The sequence below is a fragment of the Elgaria multicarinata genome, chromosome 5 (assembly GCF_023053635.1).
Source record: "Elgaria multicarinata webbii isolate HBS135686 ecotype San Diego chromosome 5, rElgMul1.1.pri, whole genome shotgun sequence".
Lineage (NCBI taxonomy): Eukaryota > Metazoa > Chordata > Lepidosauria > Squamata > Anguidae > Elgaria > Elgaria multicarinata.
Window position 1 is genome coordinate 126877487 of NC_086175.1, and position 21724 is coordinate 126899210.

General features: G+C 45.6%; 1 protein-coding gene across 4 annotated transcripts in view; it reads left to right on the forward strand.

The window, feature by feature from the left end:
* DLG2 (discs large MAGUK scaffold protein 2) overlaps positions 1-21724 on the forward strand; it is a 1258440-nt gene that overhangs the window by 240427 nt on the left and 996289 nt on the right. For all 4 annotated transcript variants that reach the window (XM_063127200.1, XM_063127202.1, XM_063127201.1 and 1 more), the window contains exon 5: positions 8123-8197. In XM_063127200.1, coding sequence (XP_062983270.1) covers positions 8123-8197 — 75 coding nt within the window. The remainder of the gene's footprint in view (positions 1-8122; positions 8198-21724) is intronic.

The window sequence follows — 21724 nt, forward strand, 5'->3', positions numbered from 1 at the left end:
CTTTTGTATCTGGTCACTCTAGTATAGCTAGAGTGTTGTGATGAAGAGGGGATTTCACCAGGTGCTGCATGCATGCAAATGACTCCTGCTGAAATTCCCATTTCTATTCAACTGTTAAAGAAAAAGGAGCCCTGTCCTCTTTTTCATATGGCCCTAGGTATGTGGCTAGTTGGGCATCCCCAATCCCTTACTGAACCACCATTTTGTGTAAAAATGCCAGCTTGGCCTTTTTCATAATGGCCCATTTGGGTAAAGTAGGGTGAGCATATGAAAAGGTGGACAGGGCTCCTGTATCTTTAACAGTTGCATAGAAAAGGAAATTTCAGCAGGTGCCTTTTGTATGTATGCAGCCCCTGGTGAAATTCTCTCTTCATCACAACAGTTAAAGCTGCAGGAGTGCTACCCTTCTGACCAGTTACAAAGGAGAGCAAGGCTCCTGCAGCTTTAACTGTTGTGATGAAGAGGGAATTTCACCAGGTGCTGCATGCATGCTAAAATGTCCTTTTCCACAGAAGTGTTAAAGATACAGGAACCCTATCGTCCTTTCCATATGGTCACCCTAGGTAAAGGGCATCCGTAAAGGAGCCACTTACACATAATTGAAGGCGTAAATTGTCTGAATATTTTTAGCCAGGTTATGTTCTGGAGAATGCCTGAAAAGGGCTTTAATTCATTCTTCACCCTAAAGTTCCGCATCTCAAGCTTCAAATTAATCAGAACTAGCCTTGAAGTCAGAAACAATTCTAGATGTACTGTAGCCAAATTAAGGTCAGTATTGTAAACAAAACAAAAACAAGCAATGACGACAACAAATCAACAACAGCCCAACCCTTTACCAAAATTTAACAGTAATAGTAATTGTGAACCGCCCAGAGAGCTTCGGCTATTGGGCGGTATAAAAATGCAATAAATAAATAAATAAATGTTTTTGGACCATGCTGTTGCAGGCTTCATTTTGAGACCCTGGTCTCATGGCAGGTGTAATCCCTGGCTAGGTTTTAGACCCTACATGGTTTTTTTTAGCAGAGGCGTGGAGGTGTAACTGAATATTACAGCTGCTGTCTGTGATAATATGGAACACCTGGGTCACATTAGCAGACTGCTGTGAAACACCTGCACTCTTTCCTTCCTTATTTATTATTGAAATCTATCAAGGCAGCTTAACTGCATACATAATGGCTGAGTTCAGATGACACCATAATCAACTGTGGGTGGGGTGGGGAGAGGTAATAGGAACAGAATGGGAAACAACCATTGATTAGTGTGTCATCCGAACTCAGCCAACAAGACAATGAAAAATATGAAACTGCAAGATTAAAAATGGCTGAGTGCTTCCTCCAATCAGTATAACGCCTGAGAACACAGTTTAATGCAGGGGAGGCAGCCCTGTAGCCAGCCTTCTTTAGGTGGGGCAGCTACATCTCTGGGTGGAGCATTTGGGGAGATGCAACCAATCCCCCCTGCATTGATTAGGATATTGGAGGAATCCATTTGGGGGGGTGGAGTTTGAAGAGCGTTCCCAGGCTTGGCCATATGGACTTGGTTTTGGCCCTCCTGAGGTGCCTGACTCAATCTGCAGCCATTCAGGTCAGTTTATGGGTTTTCTGGGAATTTTGTGCAGTTTTGTGTGTGTGTGTGTGTGTGTGTGTGTGTGTGTGTTCTGAAATGTCCCCAAAATTCTGAGCACTGCGTGCAAATTACAGCCAAATTTGCACAAATTATGGCTGAATTCCTGCAAATTGTGGCTGAATTGGCGTAATTTGTGCAAATTAGACTGTAATTTGTACAGAAATTGGTGCAAATTTCAAAAACTCCCCCCCCCAAATGAGAGAAAAGATTCCCAGAGTTCAGGGAACAGCCTGCAGAAGCAAAGCGAGTCGTACATGCCGCAGAACTCGGTCAAACCAAAGAAGTAACGCATAACAAAAGGCAGAATGAGCATTTACCAGTTCTACGTGCACACAAAAGGCCAAAAAAAAGAGACCACACCTTTCTTTAGTGAAGGAAAGAGAAAACAGTTTTATTCACAATTTCTTGCACATACAAATGGAGGTACAGCATTGGTTAAGTCCCATTTCTTCGTGATGTATAATACAGGAAGAGCCGGAGAGAGGAAGCCATATGTTCCCGGCAATGGAGGAAGATCAGAGAGAGAGAGAGAGAGAGGGAGGGGGGTTGAGCAGGAAACCACACTGTAGGCTATAGAGATTCTAAGGCTAGCTATGCCCCAAATTCCCATGCATTAACTAGCTAATTGCAACACTGCCCCCTTCCTGTAATTTGCAGACGAGGTTCCAATATTCCCAACAATAACAGTGGCATCTGCAGGCATCTATATCATTTTTCGTTTCATTTATTATATTTCTATACCACCCCATAGCTGAAGCTTTCTGGGTGGTTCCCAAAAATGGCCCAACGACATCAGTGGACATGACCCACTGATTTCATCCCTCCTATGGAGGGCCTGGGTTTGGTGGTGGAGGTGGGGACAATCCGGCCTCCCACCCCAACCTCATTCCGCACCTCTGTTGCCCGTTGACATGGAGCCAACACATAACTGAGCGCAATGTGATGCCGAGCGTGTAAGTAATTTGTGCAAAGATCGGGGCTCAGTGCTGGCTGCCCTCATGGCCTCCGTTGCAGAAAGGTGAAAGGCTCCCAGTTATTATGCTGTAAGAACTTGAGGACAAATAGCTCGCCGTTGTTACGAGCTATTTGACGATGCTACCTCTTTAATCCATGTGATTTCTGTTATGTGGAGACACGGCTGCATAATCCACTAGCTTCATTCACCCCCTGCCCTTTCAGGAATTGATAATTCCTCCTCATAATACCCTGAATGACTCCCCCAGCTTTTTCTAGAACAGCATGTTCAGGGCGCTTGTTTAATAGCACAACGATCCTTTCCCCCGGGCTGCTTTTTAAGCAGCTTTAGATAGGAAATGCAGAAACCGGCAATCAGCAATTTTATAGCATTCACGGACTGTACACAGTGTTTGCACATTTCGGTTTCCAATGGATTTGTCACTGCTGTTAGTTTCCACAGGAGAGAGGGAGGAGGGAGTGATAGGAAACACAGGAACATCAGAAGCGGCCTCACACTGAGTCCATTTAGCCCAGTTTTGTTGACACTGACTGGGGCCGTAGCTAGACCTAAGATTTATCCCAGGATTGTCCTGGGGTCAGACCTGTTCATCTAGGTGACACACAGGGGATCCAGTGCTCAGGCAGGGGCGAACCCTGGATGATCCCAGGATAAACCTTAGGTCTAACTACGGCCTGGTAGTGGTTCTTTGGGTTTCAGGCAGGAGTTTTTCCAGCCCTACGTGGAGATGCTGGAGATTGAACCCTGAACCTTCTACATGCCAAACATGTGCTCTGACACCGACCTTCTACATCTCCCCTAGTTCTTCCTTAATTAGGAATGAACCTGAACGCATCCAGGTCCAACTTGTAGGCCCTTCCTACACCTAAGGGTGTAGAGGGACCCAGGGGAGACGATCCCGGTATTTCTGGCTTCCGGGATCATCACCCTGCATCTAGACAGCTGTGCGACGTCTTGGAAGTGAAGAGGGACATTGCGCCCATCACGGCCACCATTTTTAAAAAAGTAACATGAGCCTGTGTACTCTTGCGCTCAGATTTTCTTTTAAAAAAGGAGCCCTGACCCTGCTCCTCACCCCACCCTGATGTCCCTGGACTGCCCCCGGCCCAGCTCCTTCCCTCTGCTGACCCTCCTACTCATGGGGAGGAGGGAGGAAGTTGGGATGGGTGCCCAGACCACCTGCGGTCCTCTGGATCATCCCGGGACTCCTGGAAGAATCAGGTTTTCCCAAGGTTTCTTTATCCCTGGGAAAACCCATATCTGTCCCCCTTGCCCCTGGAATCCCCTGTGTGTCATTTTGGACATACAGGGAGGATCCAGGGACAACCCCGGGGAAAAAGGACCGATTAAGATGGTCCGCCCCAGGAGGCTGATGGATCCGAATGGTTTCCTGATGGCTCTTGGGGATTTTCCTGTTGCCTCGGCAGGTGATTCTGTCGATGCCCTGGTTGATCTCTGGAATGCAGAGATGGCCAGGGCAGTGGACACGATTGCTCCTGAGCGCCCTCTCTCACGTTGTGGAGCCACACCAGCCCCCTGGTTTTCCAGTGAGCTGGCAGCAATGAAACGAGTGAGAAGGAGGCTAGAGCGACATTGGCGGAAAACTCGGAGTGAACCTGATCGAACACAGGCTAGAGCCTATCTGAAGGCCTACTCTGTGGCAATTCGGGCAGCGAAAAAACTTTTTTTCTCTGCCACTATTGCGTCTGCAAAGAGCCGTCCAGCAGAGCTGTTTCGGGTGGTCAGGGGCCTTCTACACTCTGGCCCCCCAAAAGTGATTTCAGACCTTTCAACAGCCTGTTGTGACCAATTTGCCCAGCACTTTGCAGACAAAATCGCTCGGATCCGCTCTGACTTGGATGCTATTGTTGATACAGACCCAGTGGATGTAACTTTGGCACCTGCTTGTCCAGTATTATTGGATACCTTTCAATTTGCACAGTCCGATGATGTGGACAGGGTCCTTGGATTGGTGAGAGCCACCACGTGTATACTAGATGCTTGCCCTTCCTGGCTTATAAAAGCTGCCAGAGGGGGACTGGCTGAGTGGGTAAACGGAGTGGTCAATGCCTCCCTTCGCCAAGGAAGGGTCCCAGCCTGTTTGAAGGAGGCAGTGGTAAGACCCACACTGAAAAAGCCCCCCTTGGCCCCCACTGTATTGGATAACTACCGGCCAGTCTCCAACATCCCATTTTTGGGCAAGGTATTGGAGCGTGTGGTGGCCTCCCAACTCCAGGGATTCCTGGATGAGACGGATTATCTAGATCCATTTCAATCTGGCTTCAGGCCTGGTTATGGGACAGAAACAGCTTTGGTCGCCTTGGTGGATGATCTTCGCCGGGAACTGGACAGGGGGAGTGTGTCCCTGCTGGTTCTGCTGGACCTCTCAGCGGCGTTCGATACCATCGACCATGGTATCCTTCTGGGCCGCCTTGCTGGGATGGGTCTTGGAGGCACTGTTTTACAGTGGCTCCATTCCTTCCTGGATGGACGGACCCAGAAGGTGGTACTGGGGGACTCCTGTTCGACTCCTTGGCCATTGGCCTGTGGAGTCCCTCAGGGCTCTGTTTTGTCCCCCATGCTATTTAACATATACATGGAACCGTTGGGAGAGGTTATCCGGAGTTGTGGGGTGCGGTGCCACCAGTACGCTGATGACACCCAACTCTACTACTCCTTTCCACCCAATTCCAAGGAAGCAGTTTCTGTGCTAAACCGGTGTTTGTTGGCAGTAATGGATTGGATGAGGGCGAACAAATTGAAGCTTAATCCAGATAAGACAGAGGTGCTCCTGGTCAGTCGAAAGGCAGATCAGGGAATAAGGATTCAGCTTGTGTTGGATGGGGTTACACTCCCCCTGAAGACGCAGGTCCACAGCTTGGGTGTGCTTCTGGATTCAGCCCTGAGCCTGAATACCCAGGTTTCGGCGGTGGCCAGGAGTTCGTTTGCACAGTTAAAGCTAGTGCGCCAGCTGCGCCCGTTCCTAGAGATGTCCGACCTGGCCACGGTGACACATGCCTTAGTTACATCCCGATTGGATTACTGTAACGCGCTCTACGTGGGGCTGCCTTTGAAGAGTGTTCGGAAACTCCAGCTGGTTCAAAGAGCTGCAGCCAGATTGTTGACCGGGGCTGGTTACAGGGAGCAGACAACTCCCCTGTTAAAACAGCTCCACTGGCTTCCAGTCTGTTTCCGGGCACAATTCAAAGTGCTGGTTATGACCTATAAAGCTCTATATGGTTCGGGTCCAGGTTATTTGAAAGAACGTATTCTCCCTTATGAGCCTGCCCGTGCTTTGAGATCTTCTGGAGAGGTCCTTCTTTTAGTCTCACCTTCTTCACAAGCATGCTTGGTGGGAACATGGCAGAGGGCCTTCTCGTTGGCTGCTCCGGTGCTCTGGAACTCTCTTCCTGGGGAAGCTAGGCTGGCTCCCTCCTTGATGGGCTTTCGGAAGCAGGCTAAAACTTTTTTGTTCAAGCAGGCCTTTGGAGAATAATCCAGCCCTCCATCTATGTTAATGTTTTATAATTTTGTTGTGTATTTTTTAATTGTTTATGGTTTTGTTTCCACCCCCCCCCATGTATATTTTAAACTTTGTAAGGCCGCCTTGAGGCCCAGCATTGGGCAAAAGGCGGGATACAAATAAATATAATAATAATAATAATAATAATAATAACCCCGGGGAAAAAGGCCAGTACAGAAATGGCCATAGTACGCTCACCCTAGTTTCTGCATTTCACCCTACTGCTGTTAGATACTTGAAGTTGAATTTTGTTTAAACTGACCTATTTTAAAACAGTTTAAAGCGATGGTGCTTTTATAAATCATTTGCTACTGAAATGGACTCTATTAATTTGTAAGTTACCTTGGGAAGACCATGGCCTCGAAAGGTTGCTAATCCTGCATATAGAAAGCCCTAGGATCAATCCCTGACATGTCCATTTAAAAGGATGAAAAAGTGAGTACTGGGAAGAAGTACTTCCAGTGGAGGCTGGTGGCTCTGATGCCCATGGGGCTATGCATCCGCTCCGGGTTCCAGCTGGAACTCTAAAGGAGCTATCCAAGGTGCTGAATCTAGGGTTATATTAACACCTTTACAACACCAGCCACATTGGCTATTGGTGTTATTCAGAGCCCAATTTAAAGTGCTGGTCTTGACCACTAAAGCCTTAAAACCTGAGAGAGCACCTTCTCCCTTACCAACCTGCCCGGTCACTGAGGTCATCCGAGGGCCTGCTCCTGGTGGTTCCACCTAGATCCATCTTCTGATTGGAATCCACCAGGGGAAGAGCCTTCAGTGTGGTGGCCCCCCTCCTGTGGAATTCCCTGCCTCTGGAGGTCAGGCAGGCTCCAACCTTGTACTCCTTTCGGCGCCTCCTGAAAACATCTTTATTCCAAGAAGCCTTTCTTTAACATGCAGCCCTGGATTACTGTTATTGCGTCTTTTAAATTTTGTTTTAACTGTTTTTATTCTGTTTTTATTTTCATTTTACCTTGTACACCGCTCCGAAATTTTTCAATGGGGAGCGGTATATAAATATTCTAAATAAATAAATAAATAAATAAATCGTTTGGGACGAAGTGACTTGCAGGACCCTTATTGGCTTGCCCGCACTTTAAGATCAGCAAGACAGACTCTTCTCATTTGCCCACTCGGGAGAGCAATTTAGGTGGGCGGCCACATGAGAGAGGGCCTTTTCTGCTGTGGTCCCACAACTCCAGAGTAAGTTGCCTTTGGGGGAGGGGTCTGCCAGGCCCTATCATTGCAGGCTTTTAAGAAGCCCCTGAAAACTTGCTACTTTACTCTGGGCTTAACCTGATTATGTTTTATCAGTCCGACTCCTAGCTCCCCTTGTGTATGGTAAGTTTTATTTTATGCTGGTGTTTGTCATTTTTTGGAATCATAGAATCATAGAATCATAGAACAGCAGAGTTGGAAGGGGCTTACAAGGCCATCGAGTCCAACCCCCTGCTCAATGCAGGAATCCACCCTAAAGCATCCCTGACAGATGCTTGTCCAGCTGCCTCTTGAAGGCCTCTAGTGTGGGAGAGCCCACAACCTCCCTTGGTAACTGATCTCACCGTCGCACTGCTCTAACAGTTAGGAAGTTTTTTCTGATGTCCAGCTGGAATCTGGCTTCCTTTAACTTGAGCCCGTTATTCCGTGTCCTGCACTCTGGGAGGATCGAGAAGAGACCCTGGCCCTCCTCTGTGTGACAACCTTTTAAGTATTTGAAGAGTGCTATCTAATGTTTACTGCTGTTACTGTTTTTATTCTGTTTTTATTATATGTGTTATTTTTGTATGCCTCCTTGTTAGTGCTCCTGCCCTGAAAGGTGGCCAATAAATACTTTAAATATATACAACACTGGGGATCAACCTGGCATCGTCTTCCTGCAGGACCTGTGCTCTATCACTGAGCTATAGCTGCTTCTTGAAGAGGGCTCCATCTTTTCACCAGTGTATTTCATTGCCCAGATTATCTGATGTCCCACCATCTTGCTTTTTTGTTTACAGCAGAGCCACACCAGGTGCCCGGCCCACAAGTGTTCTGTCGAATCGCCTGGCTGGATACCGATTCAGCACTCTACTGTAAGTCTGAGTTTTATTTTGTTTTAGTCCTCTTTGATGTGGGAGAGAATAAAGGAGATGTCTTGTGTGCTGGAGGCAGACTCTGTAGCATATACCAGAATGTTTGATAGACTTCTGAAAGAAGGACCGAAAGAAGGGTGCTTTTTGCTATGTATGGGTCCGTTTTGAAGTTTAGCTTTGACTGTTTTGCTATTGTCCTGGTTTTGTAAAGTTGTTTGGAAGGGTGGTGTAGGTTTGGAAATAATCTTTTAAAAGATGCTTTGTTGGTGATGGCTATTGAAAGGTCCATGGAAGAGAAAGATACTATTTTTCCCACTGTTGTGGTTCTTCTTGCTTTCACCTAGCTACATTAGATAAAAATTTCCCGTATTTTAAACAGTTAATTCTGATCAAAATTTTCTACAGCTGCCATCTTCTGTGCATGTCTGTCACATTGAATTCTCTGGGATTTATTTCTGGGTAAAGATGCACAGAATTGGGCTACAGAAACCTTTAAATTAATGTTACCATATTCACATTATACAGGCCAACTTAGAAAAGTGGGCATTTGAGTTTTGCCTCTACTACCAGGTCAGAGTAAAAGTTTGAGCCTCATGTTTGAAACGGGCATGTTGCAAAACTTTGAATTTGACCTGAGCAAATCGGGGTGTGTGTGTATGTGTGTGTGTGTACGCACACACACACACACACACACACACACACACACACACACGGTCTGATTTCTTTCCATGAACAAAGTGCTGTATAGAAAGTGCATTGAAATCAAAGAAAAGAGCCCCTGATTAACTGGTGGCTTTTGAATCATCTCTTCCCCTTCATGATGAATGTATAACAGATAGGGCAAATTGGAAAACGTGAGTGGCCGTGAAGAAGCTGCCCCAAAGCATGTTACCTTTGTAGCATTTCATGTAGTTGATGTAATGTTTAATAAAAGGCTTTTAAGGCACAATCCTAGTTAGGTAAATCCAGTAGCATAGGCAGTAAGCCTATATACACCAGTGGCTGGGAAACGTGGGCAGGAAGGCGCTGTTGGTCTGATCCAGCATGTACGTTTAGATGGAGAAGTGTCCTACAATTCTCAGCATTCCAGGGTTGGTGGGTGTGAGCTGTAGGAGATTTCTACCAGCTAAAAGTGCATAGGATTGCTCCCTTAGTCTATGTGCTGTTTCACAGATGGGGGTGATGTTTGCAGTCCAGTGATGTGCTGGATTTTCTGGACTGCAGATGCTGTGCATAAGCACAGAGACGGAGAGCATCTTAAGCAATGTGTTAGCCAGGTGAAGTGCTTACATTAGCAAGTACTTCTTTGGCCTCCACCAACAAGCTGTTGAGGCCAATAAGATGTTTACAGAGGAACATTTAAACTGGCCATCTGTAGCCCAGAGATGGATGGCATCTACAATCTAATAGAATGTACAAAGTCACCAGAGATATTACAAGAAAGAAACTTTGGCTGCAATCCTATGCACAGTTACTGAGAATTAAGCATCATTGAAGATAGTGGAACTTACAGCTGAGTATTCTATGCACACTTATTTGGGAGTTAGTCCCATGCGAATCAGCAAGATGTTTAAGTAAGCTTGCATAGGACTGGGTGTATAATATTTTAAGAACATAAGTAGAGCCACGCTGAACTAGACCAAGGGTCCATCTAGTTCAGTACTCTGTTCACACAGCAGCCGACCAGCTGTCGACCAGGGACCATCAAAGCAGGACATGGTGCAACAGCACCCTCCCACCCATGTTCTTCAGCAACTGGTGTACACAGGCTTACTGCCTTGGATACTGGAGGTAGCACATAACCATCAGGGCTAGTAGGTTGTTTTGCTGCATCTGTAAAATGGAAAATGTTGGTTCATCAGGATAGAAGTCAGAAAAAAGGGTAGCTGTGCCAGGACATACAGAGGAGGTCCTCAAAGGGTACTGGGCACCATTATTTGAGAAATTGTTGGGAAATCTCACTTTTCTATGGATCATGGTAGTTGAAATGTTTGCTTATTTGCATTTCAGGATAGAAAAGTCCTTTTGAAGCTGTTAATGCGTGTTTCTTCTTTTTGCTCATTCCCTTCACACCTGTTGCGATTCCAGGAATAATTTCTGGAAAACGCTGACATAAGCGATCGAATGCATATGAGTTATGAGAAAGTGGTGAGAATGAGAGGCTGTTTTCTCATGGTTTTTGCTTTAACTGGAGAATTATTTATTTATTCATTTATTTATAATAGTTATATACTGCTCCTCATCTAAAAGATGTCGGAGCAGTGAACAAGAAATGGAATAAAATAATGAAAACACCACATTGAAAATGAGCAAAGTTCTGATAGACCATTGGTGGTTTTTTCTGTCTACAGTTAAGGCATTGGTGCTTCTGATGTGTTCCTTTTAAAAAAATAAATACCCCCCGGCCACGACACAGGCTCTGAACACCAGACCCGGCCGCGGCTACTCCCTGCTCAAGCCAAGCACCACCGCTTGATATGCCTGAGGCAAGGGATAAAACCCACCTTCCTCCAAACTATGTGGAGAAAGGGGTTTAAGTGGAGAAGGATTTCAATATATAAAATAAAACACTGTGAGTTATATGTGCTGAGGGGAATTATTGACAGAGTGGGTGTTAAATGAGTAGACTTCAGATGATAAATGCCAAACAGACACGTGGGATTTTTATGGTAGTTAAAAACAAAATAATTAAAAATTATTTTCAAAAGTACACAAGCTTTGTTTCAAATAAACCATTTAAAAACCTTTTTGAAACCTTTCATCCAATCCTTTCACTCATTCACATATGCACTTTCCTTTTTCTCACACAATCAATCTTGAACTTTCTTTATTATCAGTATTGATTAATATACATCAACTATGTGCACACCACACTCTAAAGACACCACTCTCTACCCTGACCCTCAAATTTCCCAGAACTTAAGTACTTTAAACACAGAGAGCACTAAAGACTCTAAGAGTACCTAACAAGTCCCCCACAATCCCCTCAGTCATTCCCTTATATATCACTCCTCCCCTCTCCCAAGACATTCTAACTCCGCCCACTCAGGCCAACATTCTAAAACCCACAGACTTACAAATCGCAGACATACATTTGGGAACTGACTTGTGGGGTGTAACGCCACCCCCCCCACACTCACATCATGTTTGCATATGGCATGAAAAAGTAGACTTTTAAAAAAGCAAATCCAAAATATTTAACTTTCACACTGTTGGGTTTGACTGGTGTCAGCCATGATTGCGTTCCTCATTTGTCTGATTTGGTGTAATAAACAGCATTCGTTTTGGCGTCAGTAAAGAATGCCCCCCTCACCCCAGGTTAAGTTAGCCTGCATAATTGCTTGCTTGCTTGTGGAACCTCTCTTGAACTTCAGCTATCTGCCTTTACTGTTTCTTCTGTCTGGTTTGTTTCAATGTACATTGATTCTCATTCAGGAAATAGGGATGGCGACGTAAAGGTATAAAGGTATTTTTTCATTGGTTTCTTTGTCTGTTTGTAGTAGCCTCAATTCATCCATGTGTTGGCACAGTGCTTTGCATAGAGGATTCCACAAAGGACTTAACAAAGTTGCGTAACTTTGGCACATGCCCACTTGTGTGCCAGAGCATTATATGGAATAGGAGGTCTGTGCATACCTCCCAGGTCTTTATCCAGCCCTCTCCTCCACCTTGGTTAAATTTAGTGATGGGTGAACTTACTGCGAATGAATTCGGTGTTTACTCAGAAAGTAACAGATTTGGCCATGTGAGAATTCTCCGTTAATACGAAATCTCGTTTTGTATATATGAGTTTTGTGCATGCACAATAACAAGGTGCATCTTGGGAGCTGTAGTTTGGAATCATGTACTGCGGCATGATATATCTATATCTATATCTATATCTATATCTATATCTCACAAAGTTATGCCCCCACTTTCTGATTGGTTGTCCTAATGAGGCCTGGATGGCGATGTCATGTCTACTCATCATTGCTGATCGCTAGTAAGAAGATGGACCTGCATAGTCCTCCTCCTCCTCGGAGTAAAAGCTGTAGTAGCAGTGGCAATGACGAAGGAAGCAGATAAGGAACTGCTTCAAGTAAGTTTTTTGGGTGTGCTGCTGGTAGGACAACAGAAAACTTAGGGGTGTGTGTGTGAAGCACTGTGTACTACTTTACTGCACATGCTCCAAAACTCACAATCCATTCCAAACTTAATAGTGATTTCTTACAAATGGTTTGCTGCAAATGGTGAACGTTACAAATGGACGGATTTCAACCGATGAGCTGACTAATCACAAAATGTGGCGCCATCGCTAGTTAAATCACACCAGCCCCATTTTCCGGAACACACTTTTGTTTGGGGTCCCCATCATGGTGCCCTTGGCACCAGCCAGGCTCCTTGCCTGATATTTCTTTACTTATAAAAATGGTAGATTCTTTTTTAAAAAAAAATATTTTAAAAAACAAACATTTTAACTGGAAGGTTGGAAGCTGCAAAGCAAAGCAAGGGCCTTCAGCACCATTTTCATTTTCATGAATGCCTCTTGACCCCATAGGACACCTAGGGCAATGCTTAGAAAATAGATCTGGCAGTAGCTGCAGCCAAGTGCTTTGTTCTGAGGCACACCCAGCCTCCCCAGAAAAAAAGTAAAAGTTAAGGTGGGGTGAGAGCAGTTAGGGAGCATCATGGATGGGGCGGGGGGGGGAAAGGGATGATAGGAAACAAGGGGGGGGGTGTTTTGCCTGTTCTCCTTTTCTATATGTTTTGCCTGAATTGTGTATGTATGGGTTAATGTTTTTCCGGAATTCGTCACTTTGCCTTCTGTGAAATGGGCATATTGGTGTGTGTGTGTGTGTGTGTGTGTGTCTGTGTCTTTCCTTTTTTCCTTCTAACTGTGGGCAAATATTGCATCACACCTTGATTAAAATTCGGTGCGGGTGACATAAAGTTGGTTTTTTGGGTGGGTGGGATTTGGCCCATGAGCTGATGGCAGCCAGTCTCTCATGTAACTAGTGATGGGTGAACTCTCAACAGTATGTACAGTTTTTGCATTGCACACGGAAGCATCTGGGAGGAAGTGTCTTTTGTAGGGGGAGGGTATATAATCTAAAGAAATCATGAAAACATGGGTTTGGGAGGATGGTTGGGAATACCTGTAATATGACACCTTTGTAGTGATGGCCACCGATCTGGATGGCTTTAAAAGGGGTTGGATAAATTCCTGGAGGCAAAGGATATCCATGGCTACTAGCCCTGATGGTTGGGTGCTATCTCCAGTATTCGAGGCAGTAAGCCTGTGTGCACCAGTTGCTGGGGAACATGGGCAGGAGGGTGCTGTTGCACCATGTCCTGCTTCTTCATCCTTGACCAATGGCTTGTTGGCCACTGTGTGAACAGAGTGCTGGACTAGATGGACCTTTGGTCCATGTAGTCCAGCATGGCCCTTCTTATGTCCTTATCTTACTGTTTTTTGGATAAGAAAGCTTTGGGTCACAAAGTTGGGAGTTCTCAGCTCCCTTTCCCCAAAGGCTTGGGAATACATACCTGGAGTTGCCCACTGGTCTCTGTCAGTACTTACTGTTATTTACAGCTTGGACAAGAAATAGAGTTTAGTTATAAAGCACTCTCTGCACATGTGCAGAAGCTTATTTTATATTCTGAGTTGGAATAGCTCTTGGGGCTGCAATGCCATCCTTGGGTTCGAGACGTTCGTTATGAGACACTATTTGCATTTCCGAGCCAGGGAACACACAGCCCCGGCAACATCTAACCCGCGAGTGCTAATATTTTACACGCCGAGGATTTCATCACACACTGTTCGCAACCGGCATCTCACTTTTCTACAGCGAGAGGATTATTCTCGGCTTGGCGTACCCGTGCAGATGCGCTGTGCTGCGAAGAAAGCCCGCTTTGCTCCACGAGAGCAAAAGCTGAGCGATTCTACCGCCACCAGTCAGATTTGCAAAGAACAGCAGCAGGTGGAGCACCAGGAAATAAGCGTTATGTGTTGTTAATGTTGACATCATCCAAGTCAGCCCACGACTCCTTCTTGCTGTGCTGCTGAGTGTTGGCTGGCAGGGATAAGAAAAGTGGGAAGGGGATGCCAGAGCTTTCCGTCCCTTGCATTCAATGCCTAAATCTCAGCATCATCAGTCATTTGGCAGGAGGGGGGCTTTCCCCCCCCAAGCATCTTCATTTGCTCTGCTAGCTGTTCTCTTCTGCCCTGTATCACCTGCAGCCGGCGGTCATAGAACGACCGACCTCCTTTGCAGGTTATAATTTCACATCCAGTTTCTCCGTATTTGCTCACCGTTCCGACCATCGGTTCTGTTTCGCCTTTTGGCATCTGTGGGAGTGGCCATTGCAGGATTGGCTTTCCTTATTTGCAATGTCCTCGTTTAAACTCATTTCAGAACAGAGAAATCTTCCTGGCGAAGGCAGAGAGCTCTTTCTGCAGCCTTTTCTAGCCTACAATGGTTTTTTTGGGTAGCACTCGGGTTATGAAATACTCCTGAAGGAGATCTCCGTGTGGGGAGTGTGTTAACCGTGACGTCTATGACTATTTTCTGGCTGGGCTTTATTATGTAATAACCAGGATTATTTCCTGGGTGATGCACTGTCTGTGAGCAAAGAGAAAGTACTTTGAGCTGTGGAAAGTAGTATGGATCTAGCACAATAGGCAGCGCTGCGTATAGGTTCCGCATTTCTTCCAGATGTTGTAACACACTGATGTGCACCTGGCTTTGATCACCTGCAAACCAAACGTTTATGCAGAGAAAGGGATACAATTACATATGCTAGTCTATATAGACTAGCAGCATCAGCATAAGCAAGTCCATATGGACTAGCAGCATGAGCATGAACATATGCTAGTTCATATGTACTAGCAGCATCAATGTAGGATGCAGGGCACTATCATTGCGCCCCAACAATGACAGTCACTTGGAATCCCTGACAATAGCGAGCACTTAGGTTTTATTACTTTAATTCTGTACATCTGCCATCAAACTTTGCAAACAAAGCATTTGGCATCTGGTCAGGGCTGGTTGTAAGTTAGAGAGAGCTCCTTCCAGGTTTGCTTTGGCCCTGCTGTGGGCTTACATCAACTACTACTGCTTCTGCTGTTCCCACCTGCCCAGCCTAGCACAGGTGGCAGCTTTGAGGAGTCATCCCTTGCACATCTGTGGCCAGCTGGTAGCCAGCAACAAAGAAGCACTACTGTCTGAGCTACTATGGGCTCCCTGGGCAGTCCCTAAACACACACACACACACACACACACACACACACACACACACACACACACACACGTTGTGAACAGGGACAGAAAAATAGAATAAAATAAAATAAATGGCGCTGCAATAGAACCCAGAATAATGCAGGTAGCAGTACTCTTCCTAGGCCCCATCTACCAGTGCCCAGTAAGCCCCGCCCACCACCGCAATGTGCCCCCGAGAGCTTCTCCAAAGTGGAATTTGGCCCTCAGAGGCTGAAAGAGGTCCAACACCCCTTCTCTAAGCACTACATCCTACAGGCTGTCCTCAGTAGCTCTTTGAAGTCCAGCAATTTCGTTATCGAAAACAGCAATGTGCACATCCTAAGGTAGGTTTGATCCAGTATGAATGCGTAGATTCACATATTTAGGGGTGTCCGGATTTTGTTAAATCCATTCCATCTGCATTTTGTGGATTATCAGGCACCTTTGTTCCATTGTGGAACTTGTCCCACCCCACAATTTCCCCTAATTGCACAAATTTGTATTTGCGCAAATTTGTATTTGCGCAAATTTGCAGTTGCGCAAATGTGAACATCTCCCCCAGAATGTGCATGTTCACACTTCAGACTATGGTGGAAATGCACATTTTTAGCTGCTGGTTGTTGTTTTTTAAACTTATTTTTCTACAATTAAACTTGTGTAAAATTCCAGGAAGTTAAAAAAAACCGTCTGCAAGCCTGCGGAATCTGTGCGACTTGGGAAAATCTAGTCCGCTACGTAACCCACAGGTCGGATTCAGAGAAATCTGAACTCTTTTGATTCTGCTGAGGATTCCACCGGCATCCCTACTCATATGGCAGACATGCAACTGCAGTTTAGCTGCTACCTAGAAATAGTCATTGCAGTGGCTGAAAGTTATGAAAAGGAGTACAGGACGTCCACAGTTCCACCTCCTCCTCCACCCAGCATGATGTACTCATAAGAACATAAGAAGAGCCCTGCTGGATCAGACCAAGGGTCCATCTAGTCCAGCATTCTATTCACAGAATGGCCAACCAGCCATCGGCCAGGGACCAACAAGGCAGGACATGGTGCAATAGCACCCTCCCACCCATGTTCGGCAGCAACTGGTGCACCCAAGCTTACTGCCCCTGATATTGGAGGTTGCACTTAGCCATTGGGACTAGTAGCCATTGATAGCCTTCTTCTCCAGGAATTTGTCCACCCCTCTTTTAAAGCCATCCAAATCGGCGGTCATCACTACATCTTGTGGTAGTGAATTCCATAATTTAACTATGCGCTGTGTGAAGAAGTCCTTCCTTATATTTGTCCTGAATCTCCCACCAATCAGCTTCATGGGATGACCCCAATGGGTTCTAGTATTTTGAGTAGGGTGGCCATATGAAAAGGAGGACATGGCTCCTGTATCTTTAACAGTTGCATAGAAAAGGGAATTTCAGCCGGTGTCATTTGTATGCATGCAGCAGCTGGTGAAATTCCCTCTTCATCACAACAGTTAAAGCTGCAAGACACCTGTCACCTTTTAAATCTGGTCACTCTAGTATATCTCCTGCAGCTTTAACTGTTGTGATGGAGAGGGAATTTCACCAGTTGCTGCATGCATACAAATGACACCTGCTGAAATTCCCTTTTCTGTACAACTGTTAAAGATACAGGAGCCCCATCCTCCTTTCCATATGGTCACCCTAATTCTGAGAGACGGAGAAAAATGTCTCCCTGTCCACATTCTCCACACCATGCATCATTTTGTACACCTCTATCATGGCTGCCCGTAGCCTCCTGTTTCCCAGGCTAAACAAACCCAGCTGTTGTAACCATCCCTCTGAAGCAAACCCACAAAGGCAAGAAATGTGAGCTGAAGTCAGGGAATATTACTTGCATGACGGTCACTGTGAATTACAGACATTGCTGTGGTTTATGCCTGGCACTCTTAGTTAGAAAACTAGCAGCACAAACCTTAATGTGAGGCAGAATTGCAAGCTTGCATGTTTTGACCTTCTTGGCAAGCAGCTCCACATCTTTGCAAGTTACAGTGATTTAACAATTTAATGAAACAACGGTACATTACATTGGAGCCACCACACTTTTACAGGCCTCCCAGACTCCCCAGGGAGTGCAGGCTGAGCAACCCTCTGAAGAATGTAGAACACACAAATGGTTTAATTGTAGGTGCAATATGTACTGAGGCTGGAGCTAGGTGTTGCCGTGATGATGGGGCTACCATTAAAAACAGCAGCCCCACATCTGTAGACATTCACAGTATCTCACTGATTTCAAGTAAAGGTGTTCCTAAGAGGGAACGCTCATCCCTCCCCCCCCCCCCACACCACAAATTGGTGGTAATTTTGGCTGGTTTTGGATGGGTGGAATAAATCCTGAGTAAATTTAAGGGGTGGATGAGTTTGGCTTACCTTTGTTGTAGACAACATGGCCAAGGATAACTTTATATTTTATTTATAATTTACTTTAAAAAGCCATGTGGCTTTTAGCACCTCAAGGCTCTGAGCTGTGCTTCTTGGGGGGGGGGGATTCTCAAGGCCAGCCCTACCATTAGGCAGAGTGAGGTGACGGCTTCTGGTGGCAGACGCTGTGGGGTAGCCTGTCAACTGTTCCTATCACTGGCCGTTCCTCTTGGTTCGTGGCCAGAGCTGTTTATAGCACACCTATCCCCACCTGGGCTTCTGAACCTAGCCTGCTGCTTCAGGTGGGGTGGACGGCTCTATCCTGTCATCGGTGAGTAATTCACTACTACAAGATGTAGTGATGGCTACCAATTTGGATGGCTTTAAAAGGGGGTTGGATAAATTCCTGGAGGAGAAGGCTATCCATGGCTACTAGTCCCGATGGCTAAGTGCAACCTCCAGTATCCGAGACAGTAAGCCTGTATGCTCTAATTGTTGGGGGACATGGGTGGGAAGGTGCTGTTGGACCAGTGTCCTGCCTATGGGTTCCTGGTCGACACCTGGTTGGTCACTGTGTGAACAGAGTGCTGGACCAGATGGGCCCTCGGTCTGATCCAGCAGGGCTCTTCTTATATTCTTGAGTTTCAACTGCTAGTCCATTCAGCTTCTGTATGCAGATAAGGAAGGGACACCATCAACTTGCCTTTCTTCTCAGGCAGCAAAATGTCTTGGGCAAGCCCTGAGAATGCCCATGAGAATAACGCTCAATTTCCTCAGGAAACTCAGCTGGGAGACAGGAGAGAGCCTGGTATTTAAAACATTCTTAAAAAACAAAATTAAAAAACCCAAAAACTATGCCATCTCATTTAAAACAAACTTAAGCCAAACCCCCACACTCCTGAAAACGTATCCACATTTTTCCCATTCTCAAATCTTTGGAGGCATTTTTAGGGCCAGCCCTATGATTAGGCAGAGTGAGGCAACTGCCTCAGAAGGCAGATACTGGTGGGGCGGGGGCAGAAATGGCAGCCCTTCAGCCCTTCTACTCTTGAGGAGGACAAAGCTGTGTGAGCCTAACAGCTTGTCCATGCCTTAAAGCTGCCTGCTTCCACAGATGTGACGCAGGACTATATCCTGTTACGAGTGTTGAAGTAAGGTTCAAGTGCCAGTCCAATCAGGCCAATTGGTTTCTGTACCAGGAATGGGAGGCGGGCGCCATCTTTACCTCAGGTAGCAAAATAACTTGGGGATTTTTTTCACCATCACCTCATGAATGGTTGAAAAAAGCATGGCTTGAGGTTCGGTCCAGCAGGGTGACCACTGAAATCAGCCTTTCTTTCTCCTTCAGTGAATGGTAAATAAATCATTATGTTTAGGCAGCATATGTCCTCACGGGTTGCATTTCTTTTATTTGGGCCAGCCGTGTGCTATAAAATGAACAGGTCTACGTAGCAGAAAGCAGTTGAACGAGCAGCTCTCCCCTTCTCCAAGCATAAAGCTCATTTCTCTTTCTAACCCTGTTGGTTAATAAATCCCACAGACAAACTAGGTGGTGAGCGATGGACTTTATGGCTTTGGTGTAAAACTCCGCATGCGGCAATGAAATTGGGCCTTCTAGGTCCTTTTTTCCTTCTTTGAGGTTGCAATCTTACACACACCTACCAAGGAACAAGCCCTCTTGAAACCTTTGTGTAGAGAAAAGGGAATTTCAGTAGTTGTCATTTTTATCCATGCAGCACCTCTTCATCACAACAGTAAAAGCTGCAGGAGCCCTGCCCTCTTTTGTATCTGGTCAAGAGGGCAGGTCCCCTGCAGCTTTAACTGTGGTGATGAAGAGGGAATTTCACCAGGTGGTGCCTGCATACAAATGACATGTGCTGAAATCCCCCTTTCTTTACAGCTGTTAAAGGTACAGAAGCCCTGTCCTCCTTTCCATATGGTCACCCTACCTTTGTGCCTTATGCCTGAGAAAACATGCACAACGTTGGGCTGCTAGTAATTGTTAATGAGGATTTCAATGCTTTCTTTTCTTTAGAGGTGATCTTTAATTTTAATGCTTTTTCTTGTTGACATCTTCTGGTCTCCTGCAGCTTTTCGTTCCAACTGAGACACCTGGGTTTACGGCTCCAGCCAATTCCCCATCTGCCTCTTTTTGTTTTGCCTCTATAATGACAGCTCTTCCTCTGATGATGTTGTTGGCGTTTGGTCCCACCAATAGTCGGCTGCTTTAGAAATGACTTATTTAGAGGCAGGGTGTTTCCCCCCCCCCCCCCAGGGTCAAACTCATTTCTCAGTTGACATGGGTCTAATTCAAATGCTCCCCTTGAAGGGTGTGAACTATACTTGTTAAATGCTTGTATGCCAGAACCATAGTAGAGAGGCACATTATGTGGATTGATGCTATACTCTATGAACACTGGCAGCTCAAAGTAAGTGTGTGTGTGTGTGTGTGTGTGTGTGTGTGTGTGTGTGTGAGAGAGAGAGAGAGAGAGAGAGAGAGAGAGAGAGAGAGAGAGGCAGGATCTACACTACTGCTTATAACGGTTTATAATAGTTATGACAATTGTTCAGGCCCAGGACACATTACATATACCGTTTTCATAATGTTTTTAAAGTGTTTTATCATGCTTGGTGTAGATCGGGCCAGTGAGTGAGTTCTGGCTTGTACCTGGGCTTGAACTATGAATTTCCTCTTTGGGGTGGAAACTAGCCTGGTAAGGTATTATGCATTGTGCATACTTAGAGTGGTAGACTTCAGAGCCTAAGGAATGGGCTCTTGTGATTGGCAGACAGCTGGATCTAGGGTGACCATATGAAAAGGAGGACAGGGCTCCTGTATCTTTAACAGTTGCATAGAAAAGCAAATTTCAGCAGGTGTCATTTGTATATATGGAGAACCTGGTGAAATTTCCTTTTCATCACAACAGTTAAAGCTGCAGGTGCCCTGCCGTCTTTTAAATCTGGTTATTCTAGTATAGCAGTGCTGTCCTCTACAGCATACCAACCCTTATCTGGAAATTATTGCTGCTGTCTGCCTGGGGGTTGTTTGGTGCCCTGGATCTCTTGATGCTTAAAGCTGCAGGTGCCCTGCCCTCTTTTAAATCTGGTCACTCTAGTATAGCTCCTGCAGCTTTAACTATTGTGATGAAGAGGGAATTTCACCAGGTTCTCCATATATACAAATGACACCTGCTGAAATTCCCTTTTCAATACAACCGTTAAAGATACAGGAGCCCTGTCCTCCTTTTCATATGGTCACTATAGCTGGATCTGAGGTCTCCAGCATTGTGTTTGTGGACACCGCTGTGCCCACAGAAACCTCTGCTTGACACTCTTGATTTTAATTTGATTAAAATTTAAGAGATCATGCTGCAAAGTGAAGTGCTGTTCTCTAGCGCCATCTTGATTTGGCGCTAGAGAATGGTTTTGTGTTTTGGAGCTCAGGCCCCGTCTCTTTTGTTATACTTAGGTTCTTGGGCAACTTACTCGACTGTTAGTCTTACCATGTGCCTTCTGGGAAATGAGTGTTTGTGATGAGCCATGCCTACTGAGGCAACTTTTTTTTTAATGGCCAATCCCCCCCGCATGGCAGCCATTTTGTATAAGTGTTTACTAGGGTGACCATATGAAAAGGAGGACAGGGCTCCTGTATCTTTAACAGTTGCATGGAAAAGGGAATTTCAGCAGGTGTCATATGTATATATGGAGAATCTGATGAAATTCTGTCTTCATCACAACAGTTAAAGGTGCAGGAGCTATACTAGAGTGACCAGATTCAAAAGAGGGCAAGGCACCTGCAGCTTTAACTATTGTGATGAAGAGGAAATTTCACCAGGTTCCCCATATATACAAATGACACCTGCTGAAATTTCCTTTTCAATACAACTCTTAAAGATACAGGAGCCCTG